A 25,590-nucleotide genomic window follows, 5' to 3' on the forward strand; every position below is an offset into this window, starting at 1 on the left:
GAGAGATCTGTTGTTCATGCTGTAACACGAAGACGAATTCATAGTGTGGGAATTTATCTCTATTTAAAGCTGCTCTCAAATTGCTGAGGCTGTGACGGCTTCTCCTTCCGGGGATTTTGTCAACCTTTCTGCATAAATGTACAATTTTCTCATGGTTGCCTTTGTAGACTCGGGCGGTGTGAGCTTTTAGAATCACTGTGGGGCTCTATTTCAGAAAATCTGAAGGAGCTCTTTATGTACGGCGGCATGCATCTCTTCGTGTAACAAGTTGGAAAAAGCAGGACAAACCTTTGCAACACAAAGGACCCCCTTTTAAAATGTCTCAGTTTAGAGGGGAGAATTATCACCAAACTACCAGCAGAAAGCTCTGTAGTGCGTTTTGAGACCTGCAAATGGTCTAGTTTGGAGTGAAATGGCCCATAGAAGTGATCTGAATAATAAGTCTAACAGAAAAGCAATCTCCTTCCGCACATGGATCGGCCTGAACCCCCCTGTTTGGATTGATTTGTGGAACAAGTTCCCTAGAGTTTGAGTGCTTTGTTGTCTGCAATCACAGTTCTGACTCATTTTAAGGTGTGCATGGTAAATCTTGTCTGGGCAGGTATCTGACGTTGTTTGTGCTCTTCTTGAATTGATACACAAGCAGCTGGCGGCGCGAGCTGCAACTCTTACATCCTGACAGGGAGACAGAGAGGATCCTTCAGGTGCTCACTGGAGCGAATCACGGAGCGCAGCTGAAAGTCGAGAGCCATCAGCAGAGTTCAGTATTGTCTCACACTTCCAGTCTGATTGGTTTCTGCGGTTTATTATAACAAGGAAACAAAAAAACCCAAGACAGTACTAACAACCTTGGAGTTGTGTCTCGTCACAGTTCACCAGCCAAGCACAGTCGATCCAGCTGAGCTGCGGGAAGGGAAGGAGCGTCACCTCAGCCTGTCCGGGCCTGCTCATCCTGCAGGGGAGTGGCTGAACGTTAACAAAGCGGCGAAGGAACAGCCGCGGTTTTGTCCTTCATCCGCCTAATCAGCCGAGGAGTCGGACACAGACCCAGCCGCCCTCGGATCCCTCTAACAAACGGTCAATAAGGATCCGAGCGCATCCCTCTGCTGGATGTGGCTCTTTCTGCTTGGCTGGTCTAACGGATAGAGGACGGGCGCGGCCTTGTCACGGGGCTCTCCGTTAACTAGGTCACAACAAGTTTCATTTTAGTGCAGCCAAGCGAGATCTGCTTGTAGCCAGAAAATGGCTGTATTAATATTTAACAGGTTTTTTTCATTCCTGTTTTTGTTCCCTGTCTCCACAACAACAGGATTAAAAGGGAGGCACATTTGTATTCAGAAAGTGGATTGCATTACAAAACTATAAGCAAAATTACCATAAGCGTGATAATTGCTCACTGTTTGGGGAAAAGGAAGACAATACTTTATTAATTGCTGCACATCAGTGATGTTCCCACCTCTCTGCAAATGAAAGTCTTTGATCATCCCTGGAATGAAGAAGAAAAAAAAAACATACATTTAAATTCATATTCATCTGCTGTACGGCAGTTTGTTGCTTAATCTTGTCTGATTAGCTGCAATAAGGTGATAGTTTAACAAAGTGCGGTTAATTCAGAGTGGGTCATGATTTATAAATTTGATGGTGAAATTTTTCTCCTGCTTCTTCTGTTCAATGGACAAATCTTCTCCTAGCTGTCGCTTTCTTTCTCTTTCTAACAATCACCGCCAATAGAAAAATCAAAGAAGAGACGCAATTAAAAGCAGACTTTGCATTATTTATTATTCAACTTCACATATCGGATCGTGTAAAATGCTTTCATTCCCGTCCTTCATATTAGCATGATTAGGAACAACATAAATGGGAAGGGAACTGATTATCCTAAAACATTCAAACCCGTGAAAATATTGAGGAAAAAAAAAAAAAAAACTCCTTTGCCTCAAGCATGTGCGGCTCCATGGACACGGATCCATCTATTATGTATGAAGGGTCGGCTGTGTCGCTGTATTGCACGTGAGGAAACGGTGCAGCCAGGCTGGAATAGATAAAAGAAGCAAGGGCCCCGTCTGTGCAGAGATATTTCAGCACAAGACAAGCCTTCATCAATCTGGGCTCTTTTTTTTTTTTTCTTCAGACGGTGGTCTGTCTGAAGAGCTGATGTAAATGTTGTCTATATTTCATGTTTGTCATAGATTAAACCATGATAACAAATTTTGTTGGACAATAAATTGTCCCAAAAGTTATTGTGATAAATGATAATATTATTTTGAATGCATTGTCAAGTGATAGAATAGTAATAACAGCATAAAAATTTAAGAACATATTCTCAAAGACATTTTAAATATCCAAAAAAGCGGAAACACCAAATGAAATGAATTATGAAGTGTCTGTAAACAAAATCAGTCTAGACCAAAGGACCAAACTGAAAAGTTTCTCATCCAGTTTTAGTACAGAGAGAGAAAAAAAATCATGTAAGTAGAAATTATTGAGCTCATTTTAATTTATCATGCAATTGAGTGATTTATTTCTTATTGCGATAAGCCTAATGAAAACCATCATCGCAACATGATTTTGTTCTATGCAAAATCACAACAGAAGGCTTTGCTGTAATGTTTGGTTCTTAATGACGTTTGATATTTTCAAAGGAAAATATTTGGCCACTTGGATGGACGTTTATTACCTGGTAAAGATCTGAAAACTAACTGAAATAACAGCAAATATTGTAGATTGGAGAGTAGTAGAAGAAGAAAGTGAGGATTAGTGGACAGTTAGTCCACCTGAGACCAACAACAGAGACATGCAGAATCAGGTTTCACTGTTTTTCTTGTTTTGAGCAGGGAGAGGCATCTAAATGCCACAATCTTCAAAAAGAAATTGAGAATTATGTGTTATTTCCATTCCTCTTCACAGCTCTGCACTACTTTGTCGGTCTATCACATACAAAAGTTCAAGGGCTTTGAAAACCCATTCAAGGCGGCATGTTCTCTATAATTTAACAAACCCCAACAATCTTCAGTCGCCCACTCAGGCCATTAACACGCATCTCGGGTGATTCACTAACAAAAGAGACAGATCCAGGCAAGCCGGGTTCTGACTGATACTGGCGTATCTGGACAGAGTTTGTTTGGGTCTTTGGGGGTTTCTCTGCCGGCACATAACAAGAGGAAGGAGGACTTCTTGTACTCACACCTTTACTTAAAGCTTCCTGCTGGAGATGAGCTCACCTTATTAAGTAATTCCAGGTGTAAAGAAGCTGACATTCACACCTTCATCACACTGTGTCTGTTTGTAGCTCAGCACTTCTTCATTCCGTTTCTTTTTTCAGTTTTTCACTGCAGTATTACAGTGCTTTTCTTTTTTTTTACGGATACAGTCCAGTATCACACTTTGAATCACCATTTGGAAAGATTCTTCAAAACTCCTGGATGTTATCCCCGCCTTGTTGTTTTCACGTCTTCCAGTTCTCCTCCTCTCCTCCAGAGCGTTTGCAGTTCTGGTCTGCAGTTAGTGGTTCATTTATAATCAGTTCCTTCTTTTTTGACTGCCAAAGTGCTGGCCCGGGTCCAGGGAAAAAAAAAAAGTGGAGATGCAGTAGCACCAACCGTTTGTTTATCCAGGGAGAACAGTTTAAGTCGAGAAGCAGGAGGTGGTTTTTCACAGACCAGTCTAAACAACTAAAACATTGTAATCATTGTGTTTATGTTGCACAGTATTGCATCTGTTTTTCTTGGTTTGTGGGAGAATGATACAAATCTAAGCTCCTACACGGCTGGGATGTTGAAGCAGGAGGTGCATGAGCTTGTTGAGCCGTTTTATTTTCCTGCCATGTCGTCCCGTGATTTCACGTTCGTGAACACATCCCCGTGGACCACACATCTGCCGTTTTATAGATCCCGTATAAATCCTGTTTTCAATCACAAACACTAGTCAGGCTCTGGCACTGCTGGCTGGCAGTGCAAACACAGGTTGTTTTTTACTGCAGCTTTTATAATCTCAACTGGTGACATCAAGGGATCCGATTGCAGATAAATAAAATAGGACGGATCATCTGATCTCTCGAGATAAAGGTTCTCTACTTGGTGAGTCTTTGTTGAAATGTGGGATATGTACAGACATTTAAAGCAAAGTTAAGTTAAAAAAAAAAAATCCCAAGCTTCGACCACCTTGAGAAGGTTCTGCATCCACACCAGCTCCGTTTAGTCCGCTTTAGCCAAACTGTAGTTCGTTTGTCTGGAATTTCTTCAAACATTTCTCGTTTGGAGAAATGTGAATGCTCTATCAAACTCTGACACGTACCACAAAAGCGAACTCTAGTCCCCCTATAACAGAAAGCCGGTCTCTGTTCGGTTGAACTGAACTCTGATGCGGTTTGAATGCATTTATAAATGGCAAATGGACTGGAGACCACTCAAAAAGCAGAAAGCAGAGTCCAGTGCACGGCATTGTGGGTAAATACAACCAAAAATAAACACATGACTGTAAAAAAATGGTTCTTACTGAAGACAAAAGCGAAATCTTACATTTGATGCTACTCCATTTTTGTTTACGTTTCTTAAAGAGGGAAGTTGCACTCATGTCTTCTTCAGATGTTTTTGTGTTGTTCCCGACAGCGATTCTTGTTGCAGCGCCACCACAGGCGAGAAGGGGAACAGGTGTTTCAAAGGGTTTGGTTTGTTTGGCACGGAGCAGCGTGAAAGAGAACCTCTCCAACTGAAAACGTGACAAATGTTGCAATTTTGGTCCCAAATCAAACTGAGTCTAACGGACTAAAAAGTTTGAAAACGCCCTTAAATTCAGCACAAACTGTCTCTAGGTGAGCAAATCCAAAACCACTATAAAGAAGAGAGGGAAGAAGAACATTGATGTTGAAAAAAAGTCATAAGTATCTGTAATTGACACAAGCCATGTAAGGGACAAAGAAAAGTGCTTCATGCTGAATAAATCTGTCATTCTAAAAAAGAATACTCAATGTAATAGCCGCTCTGATATGCTTGGCAGCTAATGCACTATGCACTCGACAATTATAAATAACTTAAAACAAGATTAAATGCACGGTCAAGCTCACTAGGGACACACCTGCCACAGCTGACTGGCCTTTATTTTACTCCGGGTTTCGTTGTGACTTGTGTCGCTACATGTGTCGAATCCCATTCCAGCGTCTATTCACCACACAACACCACGAGTGCACAAACGCTGCCTTGTCAGTGGTCCAGACACCCGCGCTGGGCTCATTTGTGCTCAAACATTTCCGACCGGCCCTTTGAGTGTATGAATCTGTTAGTGTAGGAGTAGAGGGAACACTTGCAATCTGTGAAGGGCACAGCGCGGATGGGAAATTTTCAGCCAAGCTATCATTTCCCAGCAACAGATGTTCACTATCTAATGCAGCATGGCTGAAAAGGAAAAAAAAGACAAACATTCACAATTCTAGTGATTGAAAGTGTTTGCTGCAGTTGATGAGCTACACGATGGAATATGGATTTTAGTAAATATATGCTGCATATGAAATAAAGGGGAATGGCTATTCTTTAATATTATGATGACTTTAAAACCTCAAAATCTGTTTTAAGATACATTTGAAATTCTTTCTTAGAAAGAACTTTGCTTGCAATTTTGTGTGAACGCCGTTAAACTGAAAAACAACAACACAAAGAAGAAATCAGCTGACTCTGAGTCTTTGTCCCAAAGCCACAACTTTATTCCATGTACGAAGATGTGCATGCTTGCCCCCAGTTTAGCTTTTGGTACATCCCAGCTCTTCTTCCTTCCAGCTCCTTTTGCCAAACATATTCCACATCCCAGCAGCGGTCAAAGAGCAGCTGCAAATGGAGATGTGACCAAGCTCTTCACCCGCAGCCCTTCCTCTGGCAAAGTCACTTTCACAGTAGCTTGACATGCTTCTCTCACCTCTCAGTGTTTCCACAACTTCATTAAAGATCTGGATGTGACATATAACACTTAGAGGAAAAGCATGGATGCTTCAGCAGCTCAGCAGCACAGCACGTATGGTTATTGGCTGCTATTCACCGAGACAAAAGGTGTCTTTATAGTCAATCACTGAAGGATTTCTGTTTTATCTGTTTTAATTAAACACACTGACAGTTCCTTATCAGTCTTTTTAATGAACAATGAAATCATGACATAAAACTGTAAGAACAGGTTTGATAGCAAACATGGAAATGAGCTTGTCTCACTCCAACAGCCTTTGTTTCACATTGTGTCTCTTTTTTTAAGTCAGTTTAGTTTGTGATTTTGTTTTCTCGGGGGAAATGTGAAGAAGACATAAACCACATTGCTCTGATAACAGCGAAGCGTAGATTGCCGCTGTGCTCACTGACTCTGATCAAGGAAATCATGCAGGTGACCGAATTGGGGCGGAGCGATCGGTTTCAGAAAGTCAAGCAAAAGCACGGATAGCAGTGTGTGTGACACGTAGCTCAAGATATCTTTTTGGTAAAAGTCAGCCAACCAATGAGCTGTAGCTGTGCATTAGCTTTCTTATTTTTTTTAGATTACTGTGAGATACAGTATTTCTCCTCTGCAAACCTGAGAGTGAGAAGCAGCAGGGAAGAAATTGGTTAGGCATCACAGGAGAAGGTATCTACACTTACTAATCTCCAAATTCGGGCCGAAGTAAAATGAAATGTCCATTTCTGGATTCTGACTCCGCAGCCAGCCTGCGCCCTCTGTGATTCTTCAGACACTCTTATTTTAGAGATTAAAAAATGTGGCTGAGACACTATTCATTTTGTGATTCGGATAACATGTTCGGAGAGGCTTCAAGTGAACTTCAAACATCCCTTTAATGATCTGTAATCCTTTGGCAAATCTTCAGTGGGCAGCCTCTTCCGTGGTTATTTTTAACAGAAAGTGGATGAAATTTGGTCTGAAGTTATAACAAATAGGGATTTAAGGATTTATTTATTTTTTTCTCACTGTCAGACATTAAATTAGACTAAATATTTCCTGTTTAAGGCCCATTTGGATTGTCAGCATTAATTTTACTTGCTAAGGCTACACGTTATTTTTCAAATTAAAATATTTACATACATTTGAGCTTGTCATAGCAAATTTTCATGGATGGTAAAACATCTCAAAAGTTCAGATAAATAATATCATTGTCATTTTGAAACCTTTTTCAACTAATATATTGATGTTAGAATAGCAAAGGAAGTTTTCCCTCTCAAAGACTGATGAACTTTTATTTTGAAGACTCCACACTGGAACTGGAAGACATTTTAAACATACAAAATAAAACATCACAACCCCCAAAATTAAATAAAAATGAAACAAAAACCACACACACTCAAAACCATAAATAACATTGATCATTAATTTTATTTTGTAAACAAAATTCCCTTCCAAAAACTAATAATTGCCAAAATGAAAATATCATTTTAAATCAACCTCAAAACAAGATGTGAAGATGCTTGTTGAAACTGGTCAGACAGTTTCGTTGTCTGCAGTGAAACATGGACTGAAAGGCCACCCAGCTAGGAGGAAGTCAACGGCCAGGAGACAAAATTAAAAGGCAGATTGCAGTTTCCAAATGCCCCTTTGGGACGTATCGCGTGATTTGCTGAAACTAAAATTAAAGGGTTTGTTGATAATGAGCATCATTACAGGGATTCACCATTTAATCTCTGATGTACAGAGTTGTTGTGTCTGTGTTTTGTTGCTGCAGGGATTGTGTGAAACACATGGAGTCGTCATAAGGCAAGAATTTTCTGTAAATATTCAAGAAACATCTCATCACATCAGCAAAATGGGAGTTAATAAAATGTAACTTACAAGTAAATTAAAGTGGTTACAAAGTGGATTAAGGACAACACAGTCAAGTGATACAGGAAATTCCGCCGAATACTAAAAAAAACATGCAAAGTTTTGAGTTTAAAGATTGTTTTTCTTGTATTTAAATATCAGTTTGAATACACAAACTTACTGGCACCAATAGCGTCAGTGACTGTTGTTGCTTTTTTAGTGTCAGCAAAAGCAACAATTTCCTTATGTGATGTAATAGAAAAGGCAGGCGAAAAAAGTAGAATTACCTATAAGGTATTTGCAAGCCAAAGCAGCGCTGTCCAGGGTGAGAATAAAAGGAGTCGTCCAGGTTGAGTCTTAATGGAGCCATTGATCCAATGCCAGTGGAGGACACACCCAACAGGGGTCTGGCTCACAGCGAGGAGACAGGTGTTCGCTCGATATCTGTCCCACTTCTCTGACCTTAAAGCTTTTAATCAGCTCTGCCAGGGAGCTTGTCAATCCTGTCAAACAATGAGCGGGCCACAGTCTATACACATCGAGGGAGGGCAACTTGAGGCTAAGAGCTTTGAACAATACTCCCAAAGCAGGAGGAGAAGATAAAAACAACAACTGTGTGTACAGTGTGCATCGTATACAACTGGGCTGCTGTATGAATGATGCTGTCGTCTAGGGAGATTCAGCAACGGTCAGCACTTTAGAAATGTTTAGGTATCAAGCATTGTGAGATGCTGGTGGCTGTATAACTCTACCTCAGACTTACAAACTGTCACTTAGGCAATCTGCACAGAAACTTTGAAGTGAATACAACTTTTATTGCAGTAAGCACATTTTTCAAAATCTTAATTCACACAAATATGGCTATCTCTGCTAAAAGGGGTTCGTATACTAGGACAGTATTATGTCTTCTTAGACACGATACGAGAGCAAACAGACAATTCCTCTCTACACTGTCCATATTAACCACTTATTTATTTTTGATTTAATATTTTAAAGATCCTTGTTCTTTTCATTATATTGTCATCACTCTCGATACGCTCACACTATTAGCTAAATGTGTTGATTTGATTATACTCTTGAATCACTATCCTGTTGGATAACCCAATGAGAACCCACATATTAGATATATATTGAACATAGGTACAAGTCCCAGTAGTGTTTAGCAAATAAAGCACAGAAACCCTCTGTGAACGCCAAGACTGTTCCAAAAGCAGCCTATGCCATATTGCAGGGCATTCTGGGTAAATTCAACCAAAACAGCCATGCATGTCTAGCACCAGTGGGAGAAGTGGCTCCTGGTCTTTTGCCAAAAGTAAAGGGAAATTCCATAATCGCTAAAATCTGACACGCGTCCATTTTTGTTGCGCTCATGTCTTCTTCAGTGGTTTTCATGTAGTTTCCTTCAGAGGTTCTTGGTGCAGCACAACCATTGAGAAAGCAAACCACGCCAGCTGAAAGTGAAACAAATGTTTAAAGTTTGGTCCACAATAGAACCGAGCCTACCTTGACTCCAAGATGCCACTCCCTCCCCATCATGTATATTATGTACTAGTGGTCCAAACGTTTGTGCTACATGTGATTCAATAGAAAAAGTCTCCACTGAATAAATAAGCTCTCAAATTAAAGATCAAATTTGACTAAAACTGTCACTGTGAGCTATTGCGACTACAATTAAAGATTGAATGGGTTTATTTTAAAGACTTTCTACCCATCTTTACAAGGATAGCCAATAAATGCGTCCACCACTATAAAAGGCCTGAATGAGCTGCTGAATCTCCCCACGACTGCCTGCTTACTTCTTCCTGCCGCTGATCAATAGGCATACGCTATCAGCGTCTGTCAGCCGTACTTTTCCTTCTTTGTTTCGTCAAAGCCCCACGAGTGATAATTTGTTCCATTCTCGCCAGCTAACTTCACAGCGCCTTCTCCTGCGTTTCAAGTCTAATCTGTGAGGTTCGACTACAGAATATCTTTTTTTACGTGGAGGGTAATTACGGCGCTGGTTTGATTGCAGCTATTAGCTCAAGCTGTCAGACGAGTAGTCACACAGCAGTCACACAGTTACAATTTGACCACAGTCAGATTGCATTGAGCCACATAATTATCTCCAGTGTTTTCTTGCAGTGCTATTTGGTATTCATTTACACATTTTAATGCACAGATGTCTAGTAAAAGGCTGCTAATCCCAATTATCGGACATAAATTTCGTCTGTGCCTGTAGTGGATGGAGGTGTTTATTGTCACTATTGAACTTTCAGAAGCACGGACTGCATTTACAGGGAGGAAAAATAGTAAATGTTATTTTTTATGTCATGTTTAAGATTCCCTGGGTGTGATAACAGAATGGTTTTATTGTGTCACGCTGTTTAGTTAAGCAAAAAAGTGTGCATTGTTCTCAAATTACTTTTATTTAAAGGGCAGATAACCGTTTTTGTGTTTTTGTATTTTTAATTTGCAGCTTGTTTTCATGAAGAGATCACAAAAAATGCCGTCTGAGTGGAGTAGCTTGGAGATTTAACAAACCGACACCTTGCAGAGAGATTTAAAAGCTCTCTGCGGTGAGCCACCGTAATTGTAGCAGTGGCTGAATTAGCTCTTAAAAAAAAGTATTTTTAAAAATCAAAAAGGTTGTTCCAATTCTGACCAGCATTGTTACACTTTTGAGTATAGGTTTCGAAATTCAGAGCAACATGTGGGGGAAGGGCAGCACTACTGTGGTCCATCCAGCCAGTTAAAACTCCAGTCAGCCCAGCACTTTCTCTGGTATCTCATTTAAGAGAAGTGAAACTGAGACATGATGAAAAACTGAGGTGTGTTTTTTTTTTAAAAAAAAAAAAACCTCTGTAAACGTTGACATCAGTAACCACCACATTCCCATTCCCAACTTCTGTTTTGCCTCAAGACCACCCAGAGTGAAGTTTTTGAATAAAGCTTAAAAAACAAACCTGTCGCTATTTTGAATAGAAACACAGTTAATCCGAGCTGCTTGTCTTTGTAGCAATATTTTGGGATTGACTGGATTTTCTTTCTTTTTGCGTTTTTACTAAATTCCTTTTCTATTCCAGCTTTCCATTTCCAAATACATTGTTTGACATCTAAGGACTAATGGAGGCTGGAGTACCACCCTACTCGGTTTCCAGCCCCCCCCACCACCACTTCACTGTGGCTTTGTGGTTCACGATGCCATGCCAATTGCTTCTCTCCTGAAAGACCAGTGTTCGTTGTTTTAAAGCTTTCCATCAATAATGTCACAAAAAGACGACAGGGAGTTACAGAAGCCTGAAAATAATCCTTGCAAACATTATTATTAAGTCTCTTACTTCCATGATTGTTCTCTAATTGCCGGTTGTTTTGCGTACTTCAGCCATTAAAAAGTACTAGAGTCGCGCTGCGTGATGTCACGTATACGTTTGATGTACAGAAAGCGTGGAAGCATGTAGTTGTGAGAATGTGTTTTATGAGATGAAGCTCAAAGGCTGGTGGGAAAGACAATACTTGATCACAGCTGGAAAGCACATGCAGCAGAATATGACCGTAATCCTGAGATGTGGTGAGCATTCCAACCCTTGTATGTATGTGGAACATGGAGCCTGGCTCCCCTTGGAAAGAACGGGCTGTGGTCGTGGTTACGGAAATGGTTCAACCCGGGTCTCGGAGTTCTGCCGAGAACCGCTGGATTTCATAAACGCTTACGATCCAAACACACATTAAAAGCACGGGTATCTGTGACAAAGACAAGAGTCCAGTATTTATTCTGAAGCTCGTGGTATTCCCAGGCCGCCATTTTGCATTTGTTGTAAAATCTTGCGTCTATTTACAGTTTATTCGAAAAGTTTACACACTCATCAAAATATGTGGGTTTTATGATGAAAAGAATAGACTGAAACATTTTCTTTTACAGTAATTTGACCTATAAAATGTTCAATTGAACATAAATAAAAACAGCATTAAAGCGCTCACTCTTTTTAAGTTGAAGCCCATCACCATGTTGTATCTTGTTTTTCTTTACATCACACTAGTCACATAATAAACAACCAGCTGTTTCCACTGCGCAAACCACAGAGAAGAAGACAACAGGAAGTAGAGGATCATGTGTGGCATGTTTTATTGACTTATTTCATGAAGTCAGTAAAATTATGTGTGATTTCAACCGTTTTTCTTATTTAATGGAGACACCGCAATTGCGAAATTGTGTTTTTCCCACTGTTGCTGAATGTTGACAAAGATTATAATTCTGTCCTCTTTGACCAAAGCTGCAATATATGCTAAACGTCCTTAACTTACAATGTTTCTTTTCATCTCTTCTTCAACTTTTTATTGTTTTTTTTGTCTCCTGACTGATACCTTTAGATAGTCCCTCTAATTCTTTGGTCAAGCCTTTCCTTCTGCCACCCCTTTCTGATGCCGCCCTGGGCAACCGCACATGGAGTCCATTAAAGCCCATCACTGGAAACTCTCTGCAGATCAGGCATTATTTTTATTTTATTTTTTTGCCCCTAAAGTATTCAGTTTGTTCCTTAATTGAGTCATACAGATTACAGATTATATTAAAGGGGGAAAAAATTCTGAATTGGTCGATGTTATATCTCATTTATTTACCGAACAAAAACCAGCAAGAGGGCTTGCAGACATTTTATTCCACTGTAAGTTATTTGATTCGGTCTCCTCTTTGGAGTTAAAAGTATAAAGAATTTATCGCATAATGATGGTGAAAAAAAAAAAATCTTTTAGTGACTGCAGAGCAAATGTCACAGTTAAACCACTGCGGGTAACGCTTATTAAAATGTACGTGCATTACCAATGTGAAAAATAATTTACATAACAAGATAAGATAACATGTTAAGGGGGGGGGAAGTAAGGGTAGCATATCTAACATTATCAGCTTAAGCAAATACACACATTCATTCCTCCAGTGGTGACATCAGGATACTAATCCATGCCTTAGTGATGAGACTTCAGGGCAAAATTCCTAACCGTGTTTGTCTGTATTTAATCCTTTGTAGGGACGCACATGAATTAGTTTTCACCAGGATAGATGCGTCGTTTGTGTGAAGTCTGACGTGAAATAAAGTGTGGTTAAAAAACGGCTAAAGAGCAGCGTTTGTGGTGTTTCTTTTGCAGAAATGTGCAGTGCTCTCTGCGGCCCCTGGTGATCATGACTCAGACACATACTAAGCGTGCTTGTTAATTGATAGCAGACAGGGGCTTCAGCCCACTGCCCACTCCAGCTGGAGTGTGAATTCCCTCCCCTGTATGTTAATGGATCTGCTGTTCGAATGCCCCGCGCCGTGCTGGAGAAAAATAACTCTTGCCTCTGCATTCCCTTTTCTATAGAGCTACAGTTATAGATGCACTTTGATGAAAGCCATTTCTGCACTTCTTTTCCCTCTATGCATTAATTTAACTGTATGATATGTGCAACATTCATTAATTCAAAGAAATCTATTGAGGCTATACCTCAGAGCTGAATTTTTTTTAATCAAATATTGATTGTTTAGTCTCTTCAGTGGTTTAATAAAGCAGCAGTCATGCAGCAGTGCTTTTCACCATGCTTAGAGTGGAGCTATTTATCCAGAATGCCTTCCATTCTGCATGCCTGTGAGATATCCGCTGGCCTTTGTAGAGAAAAAAAACAAACTCTGCCAGTAAAGGTTGATAGGGGTCAGACACCAAAAACGATATTCTGTGCTCTCACCGAGTATTTGTAAAGGTCACCTTGCATGCTGTTTACAGATTTACACTCATTTTTTGCGGTTTTTACTCTGCATCAATTACCCGTGTCTGTCGTGAAATGTACAGCCAATGACTGATCATCCAGTTTCAGCTCAATAGTTGTTTGATTTTTTTTGAAATCTTAATGTTTTATTATGTATCCAACACAAGTGCTTGGCATAATCATATGGAAATATCCAGTGTTTGTACTCTATGCAAGACTTATCTTTACTTGTGGACAATGGAGCAGATGGTGTGAGAGAGGCATTTGTCATGCATGATTGTGCAGGGCCAGACTCTTTCTCAGCACTTTTTGGCAGGACTTTACATGTATTTCATGGCATATTTACTGAGTGCTTAGCGGAGGTATGGGGTACTGCTGTGGTTCTGGCTCAAGACGCAGCCAGCCCCCGTTCCGATACAACCCGCACCCCACCAGCGTTTCTATGGATAATCCTCTGCGCGTCATTGTCCGGTACTTATTCACATAACATGGTTCATACTTGTAAAAAAACAGGATATTAAAAATGGCACTGATGTCGACTAATGCAACCAAATCGACAACTGTTACAATCAGCCATGATTTAGGAAGCAGCAGCTGCTTTTCAGAAATAATGTGGCTTGTGGAAGTCAAAGTTTTTCTATTTTGTGACATTCCAACCATAAACCTCAAGGCATTTAAATAAGATTTTATGGATGAAACAACATAAAGTACATAACACTTGTTGCTCTGACCTAACAATTATTATACAAAATCTTTTTGTAAATTATAAACTGGGTTTTAATACCTTTGTAACTGAGAACTGAAATATGTTTCAAAGTTAACATCAGGTGAAAAAATATATAATATGCCCGTGAAATACATGGAAAAAAAATATTTTTTGTCCTTTTCTAAGAATTTTCATCTGTCAGAATTCTGCTATTGTTGTGCATGATTTACTCACATAAAGTCTCCCGGCATTTCTTCATACACACATGCTTTCTTCATCCATTCCCACTAATAAACAACCAAACAGCAGCGTCGTTTTAGAGCCTGGCCGGGGCACAGTGTGCGTCACAAACTGAGGACAGTAATAGACGGTAACTGCACCCCCAGTCACCATACTTTGGCATTATTGACAAAAATACTGAAAAGAAGGTTGTTCACTTTTAGATCTGAAAAGTGGAAGTGAATCAGAAATATTCATGCAATATCAAAATATTAAGATTTGATTTCAGTTCTGCTTTAATCTATGTTTCCCAGCCAGCAATACAAAGCAGAAGAAAGTTGATTTAGTTTTATGTACGATATTAGTTTTTCAATTCATTTTAATTGCAAAATTAGTGCTTATTTTGTAGATTATTGGATGTTTTTGCCTAAAAAATAACAGAGGTCTTCCTATTTTCTGTGTAGGTATAGCCATTTGTGAGAAAGTCGGCAACAGAATCAGGATAACTGTTAAAGCTGCAGCACATTAGAGGGGCTGACAACTTTATTTAAGCGCTAAAATAAAGTGTATTTTCTCCAACAGTAAGTTTATCCTTAAGTGTAATTCTGACTGGCAAAGATCTGAATTATCTCTTTTGCCTCTCCAAGGACTGCACCTTTATCTGCACATTTTGCACCTGCATTATTCTGACGTTCTCTCACCTGTGTCCAAAGCGTATGTGGACATGGCCTCTTTGTCACCCTGTGCTAATACAGAAATATCCACAGGAGGTTTGTTGCCTGCAGCAACGTCTCTCCTCTACTTTAATATCCTGAGTGCTGTAATCTGCTCTCCACAGCTGACCCTCCATGTGCCACTCTCACTGCTAACTCCTCCTCCTTAACTCCCCCTGAAAATCCTCTACATCATATTTATGTAACCCCGCCCGTTAACTCCTCGCCACTCCGCGCCTTCACCTGCTGCCAACAGGGTCCGTCCTGTCTGGAGCCATAATGCATCACCGCGATGAGCGCCTGTGGCCCTCGTTTTTTTTTTTTATTATTTATTGATCGGGCCCTTTGCTATTAAGACATCCTGCAGATGCTCCCCGTTTGAAAGCCCGGGGAAACTTTTGCATTATTGAAAAATAACCAGCGCACATCAACGTGTGCGTTGAGCCCATTCCGCGGCCGTGATGCTTTGTTGACTAATCGTCTCATCTGTGTAAGTGCTCCCTGGTGTTTTGGCTCTGGATCGTTCTGATAAAGCGTGTTATTACATGGCTGTTATTGCTCTCACGCCGCACCGACGGTTTATTCCTTCAGCTCACATCACCTGGTTCAGTTTCTGGCTTTTTCCCTCTGATTTTAAGTCCTACAAACACACACGCAAACACACACAACTGTAAGGATTACAGTCACTCATTGGCCAGGTGGGGGACTATCCCTGCCTTTCACTCATACCCAGATCTCTGTTTACTGACATTTGCTTGCTCTCGGGTATCTGCGGGTGATGTCATCTCTCCATTTGGTCAGGTAACGTCAGCCTTGTTTATTTTGTGTCGTAGAACCGAAACTATGGTGGCCTTGTTTAGTTAAGCTGCAGGGCGATGGAGGAGGGTCAGAGCCTGCTGATGCTGTGTTTACACTCAATATGAGGCATTTCTCCCTCCCTACCTCCCTCTCTCTCTCTCTGTAGGGCAAAAGCCTTATTTTTTTACCCTACTCTATTTGTCATTGCCACATTCAAAGACAACTAAAAATGCTCGATTCCTTCTGGTGTTTTTGTTAGGTTAAAATAACAAAAACATTAATGACATGAATTTCAAAAGGACTTTATGTTATTAATATCAGGTGTGAAACATGTCAGTTCCCCAGATCACAATATTGAAATAGTAATAATTCCAGTAAGTCAGTTAGATGCATGTTCCCTTTGAGGAAATAGCTGTAATACAGAGAAGCTCAACTGATTCCAATTCTTACCCTGATTGGACGATTTGACTTGTAAAATATCAAAACCGCCTAATAAAACCAAAAGAACTTCACCTCTTTTCAGTCTATTTCTAATTTTCTTTAAAAAAAACCTTAACTTTAATGATTTATCTCTTGGCTTCCCCGTCTATTTGCGGTTTGGTATTCTCGTGCTTGGACGTATTAAAAACATTTGAAAGAAAAAAGCATCTTGGGAAGCTTGAATATATGTATTGGGTAGCGTTTGCAAAGCAGCCAATCAAGGAACACCGACAGTTTTGCTTTGTGTTGATTGGATAATAACTCCATATGTCAGCTTCTGCTGCAGTGCTAAGGTAGTTTCAGTCCTGCCTATGAATGGGGATAGAGTTACATTTCATGTTTTAGCTGTTAAAATATTCAGCTTTAAGCGTTGTTGTTGTGGGTTTCAAGTATCTGTGGGTTTCAGTCATTAGAGATCCTTCAGGACAGCTTGTGATAAGTGAAACTTTTACTCTATTTATGAAACAGAAAAATTGGTCCAGTGTCGTTTCTTGTGAACGTGATATTGTGTGTCGTCTCTGCTCATTACTGTGACTTTCTTTTTTATTTACTGGTAAATAAAACATGTGTTAAATTCAGAAAGGCAAATAAGAAGTTCCCAAAAAGACAAAAGGCGTAATGAACTCCACTTCGTCAGCTCGATTTGGTTCTCAGGAGCTGAACAGTGGGGGTATTGAGTGGAGGTGTTTCATTTGAGGATGAATCATTATCTTGCTGAACTAAGATGAAAAGCTCTCTTGCAGGGAAACTAATGCAATCCCCCTGACATTTCAAACACCTGAACACTGGCTCCAGGGGCAAAATGTGTGTGGACTTGTGCTCTGAACCTCGTCTTGCCTCAGAAACAGCAGATGCTGTGACATTGGGTGAGAATCGCTGCCAACCTGAAAGTTGTAATTTTATAGTTCCCATGTGGGAAAGAGCAAGAAAAAAAAGAGAAAACACTGTACTACTGTTCAATCTCTTACATTTTTGTCGCTCTGTGAAATTAAGCCATTGCTATCAACTCAATGAAATTCACAGCCGCTTTTCATGGAGCCTTCCCAGATTGGGAGGTTGCCTAACGTAATAAATATTCCAGACAATCATTAATGTTTGCAGCGGAGCAGATGTTACATTGTCCGCAGTGAACGGGCGCGTTGTACAAAAGAGCATTTCGAATTTGAACCAGATAGTGGGAAATTAGGAGAAGGTCTACTAACCATCTGTTCCAGCGAGGTTTCGCTTGCTGCTGCATTTGAATGTTTGCTCAGAGACAGAGGGTAAAGAGAGCTGCTTTGGCAGGTACACTGTTATTTACCCAAAGAGGCCTGGCTCAAGCGCCGTCTAATAGTAACTGAGTGTAGATTTAAACAAATTCTCTGTCACATTATGTTCCGCACAAAAAAAAAACAAAAAACGAGCAGCCACCATCATTAAAAGCAGGATATGGGCGCTCCTGCGAGGAGAGTAAAAGCTCGAACTTCAATTAAATAACCTTCAGTTACACTGAAGAGTAATTTATTGGACAAAGTGTTATAAAAATCTTTTTTTATTATGTTTTTATTGCTATTTATAATGTAAATACAATACTACAGGATGAGCTCTCAATTACTGCAACAAACAAGAACAAAAGGAGATTCAAATGGTTCCATCAGGGGTATAAACAAAGCAACTAATGAGAGGTTTTGTGTATGAAACAGTGAATCTGGACCCCCCCTACCACATTGTACCCATAAGCATCTCATGTGTGGTCATGAATGGGGGGAACAGAGGCCTGTGCCATCGCTGTGGGAACTGTGACTACATTAAACAGTCATTATCCCCACAGACTCAGGCCACGTTTTATCTTTCAACACCCAACTTAAGTAACAATGAAGTAACCAAAGCTTGACAGATGATGATGATGAGGGGATTATGCCTTAAAGTTGCACTTTGGCAAGATGTTTTTCTTTTTTTTTTTTGGAAGCGTGGAAGATTAGGACGCAGAAACTCTTCCTGATATCAGGAAGTGGGAGCTTAGTGCTCCATCCACTGAAAAGCGAAACACGTTTCCGTCTCCTCCCCCTGAAACTGTTGAGAAAAAGACATTAATGGCTAAACAAAACGTGGTTTATTGCCATAACCATACGCATTCTCGAGGTTTTGAAGTTTCCTGGAGATGCCTCTTGATGCCTCACTGCCTTTTAAAGTGCTAACATGTGCGGCGGGGCTTTAAAATGAATACACCGATGATGGCTTCTTGTTTAATCTTCCCCTTCCTCCTGTTGGAACTCATTGAAAGGGAAATCTTTCTGACTTTGGAACTAATTTCACCTTGCACTATCATTGTCGAATCAGTGGGTAAACAGGCTTCATCCACTTCCAAACAGAATCAACAAGCAAGTTAGCGCTTTTGAATTAATCTGGAAATATTAGGGAGAAGCTAAGAGCGCTAAACATTTCAAGGTTAGCAAAAAAAAGCTAAATTGTTCATTTAAAGATTAGCTTCACTGTTGTACCACGCTTACACACAACTTATACCCATAAAGAATATAAAATATAAGTAAGAGGATGACCCTTGAATAAACCACAACAACTCTCAATAACCTCTTGCTGGAGGATGTTTGAGTTGCAAAACTACTTTTCAGAGAAACGTACTTCTAATTTGATTTGACAACCAACAATTTCATGGCATTTTTTATTCTACTCATAGTGACTCATACTTAAATGTAATTATGAGTTATTATGTGACTCCAACAAATGAGATATACCATCAGGAAATGTTTCTGAGTCATTTTAGTTGGGACTGATGCAGTAATTGGTAGGGAGAAAAAGCGCAACCACCTTATAGGAAATGGTTTCCCAAACCGGCAATGGTGGAAAGAAAACATTTTAAAATGTATCTTTGCATGACTGTCAATAAATGTGCAGCAGGCAGCATTCAAAACAATACTCCAATATACCTTAATGTTGTATTGTAACCCACCCTTACTGGGTTACTTATGAGTTGTTCCATGAGATCCCAAACTGGTTTCAGTTTGTGGGAAGGAGGCTTCCTCAGATTTCGGTTTCCAGTTTAGAGTTTTACGCTGCTATGATTGGTGACAGCATAGACGGAAATATATGTGATAAACGAGTTTCGTGTTTTTGTTTTCACAGCAGTAGAAACAAAATGCAGATATGAAATGTTAATGTGAATGCACTCTCATTTTGATTTGTTACACTGAGAAATCAATGTTGTTTTATTATTCATCTTTCTTTTCCCAGCAGTGTCATAAAATATCTGAAAGTGGCTAATTTCAGTCCAATCAAGCTTCTGCGGTTTTAGTGATCGGGACCAGTTCCAGGCAAAAGCCGCGTTGCTGCTCTGTATTTTCCTGGACGTTGTCCACATGCCGTAAGAAAGCTGAAAGCTGTTAGGTCCCAAAGTGCCATATGCAAACAACACAAAGCACATGCTTTCCTCTGTGCCTGACAAGCCAGGCTTTATTACAGTTCAACCGTTTTGTGCACAGCGCTGTGCCGAGGCCTTTGGAGTCTGTTGCTATCAGTACAGGGCCAGACGGTACAACAGCTGTTTTAATAGTGTCCCCTAACGTCCCCTCTGATCCAAGTCAGCTCACCTGGTGTGAATCAAGTCTCTTTTTTTAATTCAATTTCCGCCATATTTTTACCTCCATTTGTTTGTCCTGCTGCTTTCCTTTTCAGAAGTAGCCTTCCTTTTCTCTCTATTTGCCTCACTCGCTCGCTGTCTGGCAACTCTTTAGCCAGACAGAGAGTTGCCTCAGGTGTATTAGAGCATGACTGTCCCCCTAGTCACCCTCTTGTCAGTGCAAGAACAAAGCTCCAGCTCCACAAATGATAATGCCATCCAGGCTCAGACCCGCAGCGCACCTACAAATCTCCCTAAAGCTCCACCTTTCTCTTTGTTCCACTCTCCCTTTCTGCAGTTTTGCATCTCTGCTACTTTGCCTAGCTCCCTCTTGGCGTGCTCCACCTCCCTTTCTGCACCACTGGTTCCTACAAGCCTCCTGAAATCTATCACATTAATACCTCTTGCATGGTTTGTATGTGCTCTTTTATGGTTTTGAAATGGCGTCGTGCAGTCTATAATTACAGTTCTACTAAGTTATTGGCCGAGGAGGACATGGTTCTGAAAGCACGGTCTCATTGGGTGTCCCTAAACTTTGATTAAAGGGTTTTGGACCGTGTGGCTGGTTCCATGTGTTCTCTTTTGTTTGGTTTCCATTTGTATGACCTCATTTTTATTTGCCCCTTCGGAGAGACCTGCTGTTTTGACCACATTGGTGGAATCAGAATCAATCAGAAATATTTTAATACTGGAAAAAAAGCCTAAATAGATGCTAACTCGTATTCAGAAGAGGATTTTATTTATTATACTAAAACGAAAATACTTTAACTGTGTGAATATAGCAAATTGACCTCCACTAGTTTGCATTCTTTTATTTTTGTGTAGGATTTTGAAAATATTCACAATTATTTGCAGCTGAGAACCTCAATACTATTTGATGTGCTATTGGCTGAGCAGCCAATCCAAAAGTGGCATTCATTTTCCTTGTCACTGATTGGTTTTTGAGACTGCCACTATAACAAATTTTGCTGGAAGGTTGCAGAAATTATTGTGATAAACAACAATATTTTTGTTTTGAGACCATTTTCAAGTAAAGCATCAACTTGCATTTATAACAAACATTTAACACTGGAGCTGGGAGACATTATAAACATCCAAAATAAGTAAACAAAGTAACAAATAAAATCGACGCTGAAGTGTCTGTAAACAAAACCGTCCCTCACAAAAGGGGCAAGTTGAGTCCAGAGCGCCAAACTGAAGCTTTTTGTCTTCTAGTGTTTGGAAGAAAGAAATACATGAGAAAAACAAACAATCATGCAAATGGAAATTATCGAGCTCATTTTTATTTTCATGTGATTAATTGATTTATTGCGACAGGCTTAATTGGCTGCACCCCAAAGAAAGGGCAGGGATAAGGAAGACCGTAGATGTTAGCGTCTGCTGTAGCGCTAAGACTGTCTCCACTGTATGCATTCATGCTCATTAAGGCACATTGGGTGTTTGAAATATTTGAATATTTCTTGTCTTATGTGTGTTTTATCTAAAATATGCAGTAGTGTCAAAAACATTTTTTTTACAGCAATGTAAGATGGTGGCATCAGACCCAAAAGAAGTACTGGCAGAACGAGGAGGGAGGAGCTGCACGTTTCGTGTGGCGTTATTGTTTTCTCAGCGAAGCGGCTTAGATAAAACCAGGCACACATTTATGGGTTTTTACAGCTCCCCCCGCTTCACTCCAACTTAAGATTAAACTTTAACTAGTGTCGCCCAAAAGTAAATTGTGTTTGCTGTTTCGAAAAATATCACACTATAGTTGCCGTAACTGGTAATCTAAGCCGTGATCAAAATGGGAGTAAAGCATTGCCTTGGGCTGTACGAGGACACAGGTGGTTCTTAAGGTACACATGACAAGGTTGCCAGTCCTTTCTGTCAAACTGTATTAGTGAATCAATCTGTCATCAGAAGCCCTTTTCTGATGTGTTCAGACGGAAATGAAAGATGATGTGTGCTCAGCAACTTCAAAAGGTTGTCAGTTTGTTTTATATGATTTGAAGTCGGCTGCAAAGGCAGGGTTTGACTGAAAGCATATAACAATAGATTGAAATTGCCTCTCTCTCATAATGCTCTGCTCTCCAGCGCTCAAATCACCATGAGGGTTATACACCCACTGTGAAAGACGGTAAAAAACCCCCAACAACTCTGTTTATCTTAATAGTTTTCCACCCAGAGTCTGCATCATTTCCTCTCCGTCGAGGCTGCATTGTGCCCCGATGTCCTTCGGCTGACTACCTGCGGTTTTTACAAGTCAAAATCTTAACATAACAACTGCTGCGTCTGCTCGAGATAGTTTTCTCCACTTTCCTTTATGTTCTTCTCAGATTGACAAAACCGAATATTATTTGAGAGCAATGGATCTCTTTTATATAAATCTAAACTCCCCAAACCCTGTGGAAACAGAAGGTAGCGATTATCCATCACTGCGGCGCCGTTGCTCCCTGTTAAAGAGCCACTCTGTTTGCGGCCTGTGTGTTCAGGCCTTGGCTCTGTCGCTCGCTCGAGACATATTTTCTCTCGGTTCACGACTCGTGGCTTTATGAGGCCATGGTGATTAACAGAGAAAATCCCAGCCTTTCTTCCTGTGGGTCCTTGTCTATCCATAGGAGATAATTATAGCTGCGGATGGTTGTAAATACAAGCTAGGCCCGGAGGCTGTCGGATGAGGAAATGGGACATCACCAGAGCTCACCTGGAAAGGAACGTAAATCAGAGCCTGGGAAAACAAAGATGTGTTGAAGGCAACAAGAGGCAAAGGCCCCCCAATGGCACATCTGTTCTGATTCCACTCACTACAGAGTCCAGATTTAAAAAGATCTAGAACATAAACAGCAGAGGAATTCATTTGAATGGGGTTTAAAATAGTATAAAATTGCTGAGACAAAGTTGAATTCTCTAAATAGCTTTTTTTGCCTTATTACTGACCGAAATCCAAGATATTAGGTTTCCATTTATAATAACAAGTACAGAAATCATAGAGGCGTTGCACCATGTACAGATGCTACAGTCCTCAGCCCTTCTCTCTCTTCCTTCTTCCTGTCCAGACTTTGTTGAATAAAGTTATTTAGTGCCAACAAAACCTTCCGATTCTCTTACTAATTGCATTCAGTCAGCTCGTGACTTTATTTCTAGTCAAATCCTTGTGGATAATAAGAACGGTTTTGGAAATTATCTGACCTATCTGTAATTATATATCACTGCACTGTTTTGACGCACATAATATTTGTAACACATCTAAATCTTTCAGTGTATGCAGTTGAATTTTACGCTAAACTGGACCGCAGGAGATTTTTTAAAATTTCCAAGAAAACCTATGAAACTTATATGCTTTGCAAATGTTACAGCAATAACCAGATGATGACATTTATCTCGATGTTATGCTATGCAGATGCTCATTCTGCGCTGATGAAGGGTTGCTCATTTTTGCATGTTAAATTCTGATGAATTGAGCTGGTAATAATTTAAAAAGCAGTGTAAGAGCAGCTTTTAAGAAAATTTGGTTTAGTATTTGTTGCATGCATGCATTAAATAAATCATCTTTCTTTAAAAGAAAAACCTGCAGTTTCCTAACAGCGAGGTTTGGAGATTTTCCCTCTCATCATCTTGATAACTCTTCCGGTTGGCACACTAAACTTAAGTTTTCATCCATTTTTGTTTATTTTAGGATATGCGTAGATATGTTCTTGTATTTCCAAGTTTTCAAAGCTCAAACTGCATTTGCCTTATTTGGATGTTAGGTTTTCATGTCTTTCATATTTTTGGGCAAGAGAAATTGACCTCATGACCTGAAGCATTTAAACAGAACCACTAAGCTTATAAAGGCTTCAGTTGTATTTATTGTAGATGCCAATACAAGTGTAGCTTTGAAGAATAACAATTATTCAATTAGTGTTTCCCCACCCTCCGCTTAATAAATACACTCAAATTAACAATTTAATTCCACATAACACTTCTGCTGTAATAAAAACCTAAGCCATCGCGTTTCTATTTCTGCACACTTTTTAACAACAAGCGTCCCAACAAGCACAGAGGGCACCGCATGCAGTAAACTCCGAAGAACAGACGAGGTTAATCATCCATCCTCGCTAACTGATTGTTTTCCTTTTTGCTACCAACCTCCCTAGGGGCATACCCAGAAAGGAAGAGGTGTGTGATTGTCGAGTTTTTATTATAGCTAATGCGTGCCTTCTCATTGTTTTGCACGGACTCCACATTGTGTCTTTTAATAGGAGCTCCAGGCAATCATTGAGGTATTTGTGTGTAAAAAGTAATTAAAATTACAATGGGCTACCCGGTGGGTTGCTGGGCGGCATGGAGGGGAGCGCGGCGCTCGGTGACTTGGCTCCAACTCTCTGCCCTTGTACTTGTTCATTAGCGATGCATTGGTTCTTGCTCGACCCGCCCATCTCATCAGAAACATGAGCCTCGCAGACAAAGGCGAGGTTGTATGGATGTGCCCGTTATGATAATAGCATGTTCCCAACTTTTTTCATACAGGTATAGGGAATAGATATATCCAGCACAGAGGAGCGTGTGGTTGAATCCACGAGGTGGACTGTGACTGTGGAGCAAGTTTCCAGGAAGCTGAATTGACTCTTTGACTTTCAGTGCATGTACTTGCTATTGACTGAAGAGCCGGTGCTCGGCCTTGGACCCTTGTTAATCGTAATTATTTTTTTTCTCTCCTCTCTCTCTTCCTCTCTCTTTGTGCAGCTGTATATGGACAGAGTGTACAGATGGACTCCAGTAAGTCTGGCTTTGTGGGCACACAAGTGGAACTGCGCTGCATCTTCGTCAATAGCAACCCGCCGGTGAAGATCTCCCAGGTCACCTGGCAGAAGCTGTCCAACGGCACCAAGCAGAACGTCGCCACCGCCAACCCGACCTTGGGCGTGTCCATCCTGCCGCCCTTCAAGGAGCGGGTGGGCTTCAAGCAGGCGTCCGCTCTCCAGCGCCACCAGATGGAGGACACCACCATCGTGTTCTCCAACCTGCAGCTGTCCGACGAGGCGGCCTACATCTGCGAGTACACCACGTTTCCGGCGGGCAACAGGGAGAACATGGTCAACCTCACCGTGTTTGGTAAGGAGGCATTAAGAGACCTATTGGCAGTCTGCTTGATTTGAATTGAATCCAGCTGCTTTTGTTTCGGTTGGTTCTTTTTCTTCAGCCAAGGCCTCATCTGGTATTAACTTCTATAGAAATAGTTGCTGAATTAAAAAAATAAAGTGTTGTGTGTTCAATGATAGGTTTCTTTATTAAGGCTCGAGAGCATTTTTTTTTTTTTTTTGCTCAAGGAAAGTCAATAATGCACAATAATAAGGTGAATAAGCAAAGAATATTGCTAATTCTTTGCCCCTTAGTTAAAGTTAGTTCAGAGGGGACCTGCTGCTTGTACTTTTCTTGCTTGAGGTCGCTAATTGATGTAGATGTTTTCTATGACTATTTGCTTTGGTTAAATGCCCATTTTCTTAATTTGCTGAGAGTTCAGTGATCTCTTCCAGCATTAATCTCTCAAATTTAGACAAGTAAATCATCACACAAAAAAAACTAACTCCTTGAATCTATAAATGTGGAAGAAGGAGATGCATTC

General features: G+C 40.4%; 1 protein-coding gene across 5 annotated transcripts in view; it reads left to right on the top strand.

The window, feature by feature from the left end:
• The window catches only part of nectin1b (nectin cell adhesion molecule 1b), a 205,484-nt gene that overhangs the window by 48,992 nt on the left and 130,902 nt on the right, over positions 1–25,590 (top strand). For all 5 annotated transcript variants that reach the window (XM_055028729.1, XM_055028728.1, XM_055028725.1 and 2 more), the window contains exon 2: positions 24,711–25,079. In XM_055028729.1, coding sequence (XP_054884704.1) covers positions 24,711–25,079 — 369 coding nt within the window. The remainder of the gene's footprint in view (positions 1–24,710; positions 25,080–25,590) is intronic.

Source organism: Poeciliopsis prolifica, unplaced genomic scaffold (genome assembly GCF_027474105.1).
Source record: "Poeciliopsis prolifica strain line A6 unplaced genomic scaffold, Auburn_PproV2 SCAFFOLD004, whole genome shotgun sequence".
NCBI classification, from domain to species: domain Eukaryota; kingdom Metazoa; phylum Chordata; class Actinopteri; order Cyprinodontiformes; family Poeciliidae; genus Poeciliopsis; species Poeciliopsis prolifica.